This window comes from Cheilinus undulatus, linkage group 6, assembly GCF_018320785.1.
Source record: "Cheilinus undulatus linkage group 6, ASM1832078v1, whole genome shotgun sequence".
Lineage (NCBI taxonomy): Eukaryota > Metazoa > Chordata > Actinopteri > Labriformes > Labridae > Cheilinus > Cheilinus undulatus.
Window position 1 is genome coordinate 8,753,457 of NC_054870.1, and position 8,386 is coordinate 8,761,842.

The 8,386-nt window shown below is 39.2% G+C and overlaps 1 protein-coding gene across 1 annotated transcript; it reads left to right on the forward strand.

Annotated features, from left to right (window-relative positions):
• Positions 1–321: 321 nt before the first annotated feature.
• On the forward strand, positions 322–7,621 carry LOC121511482 (ovarian cancer G-protein coupled receptor 1-like). Its single transcript, XM_041790206.1, has 4 exons — positions 322–409; positions 3,073–3,243; positions 6,350–6,537; positions 6,623–7,621. The coding sequence occupies exons 2-4, from the start codon at positions 3,088–3,090 to the stop codon at positions 7,143–7,145; spliced, it is 867 nt and encodes a 288-aa protein (XP_041646140.1). The 5' UTR covers positions 322–409; positions 3,073–3,087; the 3' UTR covers positions 7,146–7,621.
• The last annotated feature ends 765 nt before the right edge of the window (positions 7,622–8,386 follow it).

Sequence of the window (8,386 nt, forward strand, 5' to 3'; positions counted from 1 at the left end):
TTGTGTAACACAATGTGGGGAATTCTACCAAGCCTGTTTAAAAGTAAAGTTGGAAATGTAAACAAAAAGCATTTATTCCCTAATTTTTAAGCTTTCATATTGCTGACACTCAAGTTGATTTTATTTCTTCCACTTAAATATATATAATAAATATCAGTGTTATAGTGGAGACACCAAACCTTGAGTCAGAGTTATGAAAGGTCTCTGCTTCCCTTATTTTAAATGGCTTGTGATGATGTTAGTTTCTGCCTCACACAGTTGATGCATAATCATGCATGACTTATTTTTTTCTGACTTCCTTTAAAGAGCAGCGCTATAGTTAATGAGTGAACGCTATCACTTACCATTATCACCAAAGACCGTTTGGGTGCAGAGAAACATCAGACATCAGTGAAGAGACTACATTCAGGTAAGATCTGGTCACTAAAACATCTCTGGACTATGATTACAAATGCGATTTAAAGGACTTATATGTAAAACACTTCTTGATGACTTTTATATATTATTAATATAAATCCAACCATGTCTCTGTAATAGCCTGTAGGATTTTTTGAGTATTTATCAGTATCAATATCCTCCTCCACATTATTTAAATGCTGTCAGATCTGAATCTGAAATATTACACTTTTCTGACTTTATAAAACACTGATGTTGATGGTAAACACTACAGAGTAGAGGTGGAACACTCCCCAGAGGTCACAGTCTGGTACAGGTTTGGTTCATCAGTAAAAAAAGAACAATAAAGTCCCAAATTTATACACCTAATGCTGGGTTTTCCTCATTTATGACTTTTAAGCTGGAAGTAGTGCACAGTTTGAGCACTCTAGTCTGAGAACCACACGACTGTGATGTATTAAACAAGACAGAAGAGAAACATTAAAAAAAAGGTTCTAAATACAAAGCAACTCAGAAAGGTTGTATAATATTGCTTTAGAATCATACATTTACTACAACATAGCGGTGATAAACAAGGGCTTTTAATTAAACAGCGTTTTAAAGGCAGGCTCCTCTGCCACTGCCCCCGTAGCTCAGGTTTCTTCTTTGTGTAGTCTATTTTAAATGTTAACTTTTTTTTCTTCCACTTTCTGGTTGGTCGTTCAAAGGCAGTTATAGCCAACAGTTACCAGTGTGACTGTCATCTGTGATTGCCTTTTTTCTCCATTCAGACCACAGACTGAAGAATGAATTAAGGCAAATTCGTCTATGTGAACCCCCTCTAGATGAAAACAAATACTGCCACACCCGTACTACAGAAACACACCATACGTAACTTCTTAATTCTTGAGGCAGTGTTTCCGATCTTTTTCTGCAGGGCCTCGCATTGAATGATGAAAATATTTTAGAGCCCCACCCCCCTTCCTCAACCCTTTACATCAGGGGTTTTCAAAGTGTGGGCGAGTGAGCCTCCCCTAGGAGAAGATATTTTATTCCACGGCCCCCCCCACCCCAATAAAAAAAAAAACAGGATTAAAAAAACCAAAGCTATATTTTCAAACCTTTGTTTCATCTGTAAACATTTTCATCTTTAACATTTTTAACAGTGTTGATACTTTGGTTTGCATGTATATTTAAGCATCTATCTTACCCTGACAATCAGTTATTTGGCTTCAGTAATTAACTTAATGCCAAATTCACCTGATTTTTATGCTCTGCACTCAGTTTTAGTTAGTGGGAACCATGAATTTGCATAAGAGCAGATCATGACATTCAGCCCTGCCTGGTACTCACTTTTGATCATAGTTGGTGCCAAACAACTTCAGAGGCTGTTTTTGTGTTTAACGGTGCTAAACATCTCAGTTACCTTGAGTGAACAAAATTCTTTTTTACTTCCGAACAAAAAATTCCCCTGACTTAGTGCTCTGACTCAGAATGACCCCAGGGTTTACACAGCTTTTTGCTATCGTTAGCTTGTACATCTTTGCAAATAAAACAGCATCAATGTCGAGCATAATCAGGACAACGGCAGGAATCCTAACTTTAACAGTCAACTCTAGTATAGTCTTTGTAGTGACTATTTATCTGTCCATTTCGCCCCCCACAGCAAAGTTAGCAAAACAAATCACTTTTTTTTTTTCTGGTTTAAGGGGCCGCGCCTCCCCTGAAGTCCTCTGGCGCCCCCCCAGGGGAGGCTCACCTCACACTTTGAAAACCAGTGCTTTACATCAATGTGTTAAAATATCCACTTTAAAACAAAAATCTCTCCTCATGACCCACCATTTTACAGATGGAACCAAAGCTGACATTCGACTCATCATAGGATCACGGCTGTTTTTTAGTTGTTGTGACGTCTGGTGTAGATTCATCAGTAGCCTTACATTACTTACTGCATACTGCTGCCATTCTTGGCCAGGTCTCCCTTGAAAAAGAGATCTTTGATCTCGGTGGTGCTAACCTGGTTAAATAAAAGTTAAATAAACATTTTCCATTGGGACAGGTCATTGTGTGGGAAGAGGAAAGTTTAGGCCCTGTAAAGTGAAATCCAACATTTGTGTCCCAACACACTAGATATGTTAGAATACAGTTGCTGTAAACATGTAAAAACACTGAGATCTACATGTGACAGAATTTAGACTTAGACCGTTTTTAGTTTTTCACCTCTTTCCTGACTTTTTAATTAGTGCAGGGCAAATATGTGGTCTGATATTGTCACTTTATTTTCAATTTACGGGGTCTTTAAGGAAAGAGATCTTAAAGTAGTTCATGAATAAAGATTTATTATGAGGGAGGATTTGAGTGCAAGTTCAGGTAAAAATAAATTAATTAATTAATTAATCACAAAAGTGTAAAGCAGTTAATCCGTAAAGCTGCCCACATTATTGATTATGTGATTAATGCCAATGAATAAATAATAGAGCCTGTTATTTTTTAAAAATCACTGAAAACACACACACATGTTCAAAGTTTGTAGAGTATCTTTGAATGTCAATATTTCTATTTAAAAAGCAAGAAAATCATCTACTTTGATGTAACAAATAAAAAAAGAAAAGAGTATTTTAAGATGTAGGCATTTATTTTTAGAAGTTATTCCAATCATGCTTTCTCTTGTTTAAATCTTGATCTTTGTAATTTCAGGTTCCCCTCTGAAGAATGGCAAACATCTCCTTTAACACCTCCCTCCTGAATGAAAGCAATAATGAGGACCCCTTTCAGGCCGAGGACTATACTATGCATGTAGTGACATGCATCATCATTGCTGTCAGTCTCCCTCTGGTGCTCGTGGCCATCTATGCTCTCTACTCTCTGGTAAGTATGTTATGTCTTTATCTTTTTACTGTCCTTGCCGTTTGTCTGTCTTTTAAGATTCTGTATCAGGCACAGTTGTTACGGTTCAGCTTATTTAAATGAAGTGCTGTATAGAGACATGTACATTATGTAGAATGTGAGACATTACTGATCCATGTATTATGTTGCTTATTTGAAATCTATCATATTTTTAGCACCTTTTTCTCTCTTTTGTTGTGTTGCTGCATAATTTCTTAAACTGGTTGATTATAGTTTTCTAAGACAGTCAAGGAAATTATAAAGTTTGATATGCATTTTGATCCTTCAAAGTTAAGCCTTTTGGAACGGCCCTGTTTGTGAGGACTACTTCCTGATGAAATCAGGTATAAAAACAGCAAAATAATGAGACAAGCAACAGCTTTCATTTCTTTGGTTCTCACATACAGAGGTCAAAGTCTAATCTATTATCTCATTTTCAAGCTTCAAATATCTACAAACACAAAACTCACGATCTTATACACAGATAAATAGGGTGATGCAGAAATGAGTCCTAAAACGCGGAAGTGAGTTAGCAATTTTGCACTTCCGGTTCCCTCATCTGAAAGTCTATGGGATTTTCAAGAGGGTCTGGCTGCAGCCCTCAAGCAAACCTCTACGCTGGGGTGTTCGGCTGGAGACCTCTACGCTGGGGCGAAACCTCTTTCCTGGGGGGTGATGTACATTACCCAAGCCTACGCCGGGGCGTGCAGTGTGTTAGCTGTTGTTAGCATGACCTAGCTGTTGTAAGTATGACTACACAGCTGTGCTTATGACACATTAGCATAGCCCTGTACACTGGGGCAAAGCATTTCACTGGAACGGTCAATATATGGGCATGCAGCAGCACACCCCGACCCCTACACTGGGCCGTGCAGACGCCGACCCTGTATGGGTCTACGCTGGACCGTGCAGTAGCAGACGCAAACCCGACTGGTTCAGTTTAGGCATTTAAATCTGACTGGTTAGGTTTAGGCATTTGCAAAAGTATTTGCAAATGCGTACAAAATCTGCACACAAATCCACAAATGCGTGCACAGATCTGCAAATGCGTGCACAAATCCACAAGTGTGTGTATATATATATATGGTAATAAATGTACCGTTGGAAAACCTTTTTATTACCCTTTTAAATGATGCCACATTTGTAAGGATCATGCATTTGTGGGATGAGCAGCAGAGCTGAGTATGTGGGTCGCGCCCATGAAAAATGTGCTTATTCATAAGTCTGATGTGGGCGGAGTTAACTCTGAGCTGGGTGGCTCAGAGCTATTTCTGCTCACCTTGGTAATTAAAAAAATGCACAGAAAGTGAGCAGTTTGGTTCTGAGAGGAGGGAGGGGAAAAGGACAGGGTTTTCCATCTGAGGTGGCAATGACAGTGACACCCCCTTGTCAGAGAGTTAGTTAGTTAGTTAGTTAGTTAGTTAAGTTTATTTTGAACATGTTAAAAAAAATAATAAAAACATAGTCATGTACCTTCAGAAGACACACATATGAGTTTTGAAGAGAGAGATGAAACAAAACAATTAGAAAACACTTAATAGTCAAGATTAGGATACATTTTTGAAAAGGAGAGGGAAGAAGTGCAAACTTATTTAATCCCACCCCTTCTTAATACATTATTTAATAGAACTGTGTATTATTCTGTAATGAAAATAATCACAGATACATTCATCCGTACCAAGTAATAATAAATATTTTACCACATTAATATTTACAGAAAAATACAACACAAACAATACCAAACCTTAAAATAAACAAGAAAAACACCAAAACAGATAAATAAGCTACAAGCACCTGGTGATAATCAAACCCTTTCCTCATCCCTGTACCTCGTGAAAATCACCCCCTTAAACCGCTTTTTGAACTGGTTTATGTTTGGACATTCCTTTAGCTCCACATTCAAACTGTTCCATAGCCTCACACCACAAACTGAAATACAAAAACTCTTTTTGGTTGTGCACACCCTCCTTGTTTTAAAGAGACACAGACAGAGTCCCACAGCACCGCTGCCTCATAGCGATCTTTTAAAGTAGAGGAATTTTTCCCTCCAGAGTCTCCTGAAGCAGGCTGTGGAGTGGTGACGGACTGTGGTGGTCCTGAGCACTACCTGTTCGGTCCATTGGCTCCAGCAGCAGCGTTAGTATAGCTGGAGCTCTCAGAGCCAAAGCAGTGCAGGTGCAGGCAGGAGAGGATGGGAGTGGCCTAACATTTTTTAATAAAAAATGTTAAAGAGTTCACACCTCTTTAATGATAAAAATAATAAATGAAATAATTGTTTCAGAAAGGCATTTTGGATTAATTTGGGTTATCTTTGTCTAATATCAAAACTTGCTTGATGATCTCGAACATTTAAATATGACAAAAATGCAAAAAAAAAAAAAAAAAAAAAATCAGGATGGAGGGGAATACTGTATGCAGGTAGGACCTTTCTTGCTTGTTTATTTTCTTTATTATAGTCAGGGATGGCACATCAGAAAGATATTGCTACTGTTGTCATGGTGATTTTAGATTATAGCTGACAGTTTACAACAGCAAATATGCTCCAAGGTTTGGGACAGCTGATTGGGCTGTGGTTGGCAGTCTTGTCCCCTACACTACACGAGAAACTGTGTTTGATGAAGCTGAAAGTTGGCTTAACTTCAAAGTGAGTCGTGTTACCCAATTCATGTGTGAATTGGGTGGAAACTGCACAGTGTTCACCTGGTTTAAGAGGATGCTAATCTGTAGATAGCATGACGCTAACAGGAATACAATGAAAAATCTCATAAGGAGAAATCTATCCACTGATCTCCTGATCAGATTTGGTTTACAACTGACGACTAGGTGATACCTATCCCATAAACTTCAGCCATCTTTTGTTTGTAATCCTAATCAGCAGATTTTAATTTGCTTTCTTTTGTAGTTCATGCAGATTAGGTAACAGCTTCTGTGAAAACCTCGAGACACGCAGAATGAAACTTTTCTAAAAATGCATACAAGGCTGTTACTGCAGTAGCTGTGCAGAGGTTAATGTGCATTTTGTATGGAGGACTTCAGAACTTTTTTATTACTCCTCATCTTCCATTTCTGTCTCTGTACTTTTCCTCAGGTACGAAATGATCATGTTGCTCCAATCTACATCATCAACCTCCTAATATCTGACCTCATGCAGCTCTGCTGTATGATCGTTTGGGAGTCAGATCTTCAGGAAGAGAGGATTAATGACATTGTGAAGAGTTTTTACGATTGCGGCCTAATGGCTAGTGTCCACTTCATGGTGTGCATTTCATTGGAACGGTAACTATCCATCTAAATGGTATTAAATATATAATAGTAGTATTCTGCATCTTTTCAGAGGTAATATATCCATCTTCTTTGGCAGATATTTAGTCATCGCCCACCCACTGTGGTACCGCTTCAAACGAACCATCAGGATCTCTGTGGCAGTCTGTGTTGTAGTCTGGCTCATACCTATTGTCTTGACTTGTACTGTGAACCTCTGGGAAACCATTTTTAACCCATTCCTAGTCTTTGCCATGATACTCATCATTCCCTTTCCGCTGTTCATATTCTTCCTGGTTGGGACCCTCAGAGCCCTCTCTACTTCTGTCTCAGTCCACTCTGATGAAAAACAGAGAATCGTGGCAATCTTAGTCCTGGTGCTGCTGATTTATACACTGCTGTTCCTGCCCAGTGTTATTTTGCACATTGCAGAGAACAATGACGAGACTCTTTACAACCTGTCCTTCACGCTGGTAAAACTAAGTCCACTTGCAGACTTACTTCTGTATGTTTTCATCAGAAAGGGGACTGTTGGCAAACTTTTGACCTGTGTGTGCTGTTGCAAAAAGGAGAACTATGACATAAGCAACAACATCAACACAACACACCTAGATGACATTTAGACCAGTGGTTATGAACTGATGGGTTCATAACCAAAGATACAAACAGCGGGTAGTTAAGCTGTTTTCAGAGGGTCAGAAATATGGAGGCCAAAAGTCATCGATGTACAGAAGTAGAGCGTACACATGTATATATTTTATGTTTCTCCATTTTCCACAATAAGGAGTAAATTTAGGTTATTTCCCCCAGGTTTTAACTATTTGTTTTAAACTACTTCCCACTTACTTGGGAAAATGGAGTAAATCGACTTGAATGCATCCTTGTCCTTTGCTACAATTCACTTTTTAACATGTTTGTTTTTCGCTGCTTTGCTGTTCAATCATGTTTTGTTCCAACTAAGGGCCAAACTACAATGTTTTATTAAATACATTTCAGTGGTAAAAAAAAAAACCTTATAAATATTGGCCACAACTCTCATTAAAGGTCACATATTATGCAAAATATACTTTTTCAGGCTTTTCTAACCAAAATATGTGCCCCTGACCTGTCCACAATCCCCTAAGGATCAGAAAAATCCATTTTCTCTCTACTCTTTCTCCGCCTTTCAGAAAATGTGAGCTGAAACAAGCTGTTCTCAGATCTTCCCCTCATGATGTCATGTGGGGAGTTAGCACCACCCCCAGGTTCAGTTGGCCCTCCCTGCTTGGAAGAAAGTTCTGTCTTCTTCTCAGCTTCCAGCTGAGAGGGGGATCAGGAGAGCCACATCCATTTCTGAGAGGGGCGTGGTTAGAGGTGGAGTCAGACAGCTCATTTAAGGGGACATATTATGCAAAAATCACTTTTTCAGGCTTTTCTAACACAAATATATGCCCCTGGCCAGTCCACAGCTCCCTCAAGTACCAAAAAAATACATTCTCTCTCTCCCTCTCTTTCTCCACCTTTCAGAAAGTGTGTGCTGAAACAAGCCGTTCTCAGGTTTGGTTGGCCCTCCCCTGCTACTGATCCTCTCAGCTACCAGCTGAGATGCTGGATAGCTCAGTGGGTTACCCTGCTGACTACAGTCTGGGGGATTGATGGTTTGAATTTTAGTCAAGTCCCAAACTTTGGATAAAAGTGTCTGTAACATCAGGAGTGCTGCATCCATTTCCTGAGAGGGGTGTGGTCAGGGGCGGAGTCAGACAATTAATTACCATTAAAAGCCACAAACACAGAAATGGCTGGTTCTGAGCTGGGCTGAAACAGAGGGTTTTTATGCAAAAATCCAATACTGGAGTGTTTTATCAGCAACAAACTTCACAGGCAT

Excerpts from the sequence above, each read along its gene's own strand:
- LOC121511482 (XM_041790206.1), top strand. The coding sequence starts at position 3,088 with ATGGCAAACATCTCCTTTAACACCTCCCTCCTGAATGAAAGCAATAAT. Across the intron at positions 3,244-6,349 it reads TCTATGCTCTCTACTCTCTG|GTACGAAATGATCATGTTGC; the intron begins GTAAGTATGTTA and ends ACTTTTCCTCAG. Across the intron at positions 6,538-6,622 it reads GTGTGCATTTCATTGGAACG|ATATTTAGTCATCGCCCACC; the intron begins GTAACTATCCAT and ends CTTCTTTGGCAG.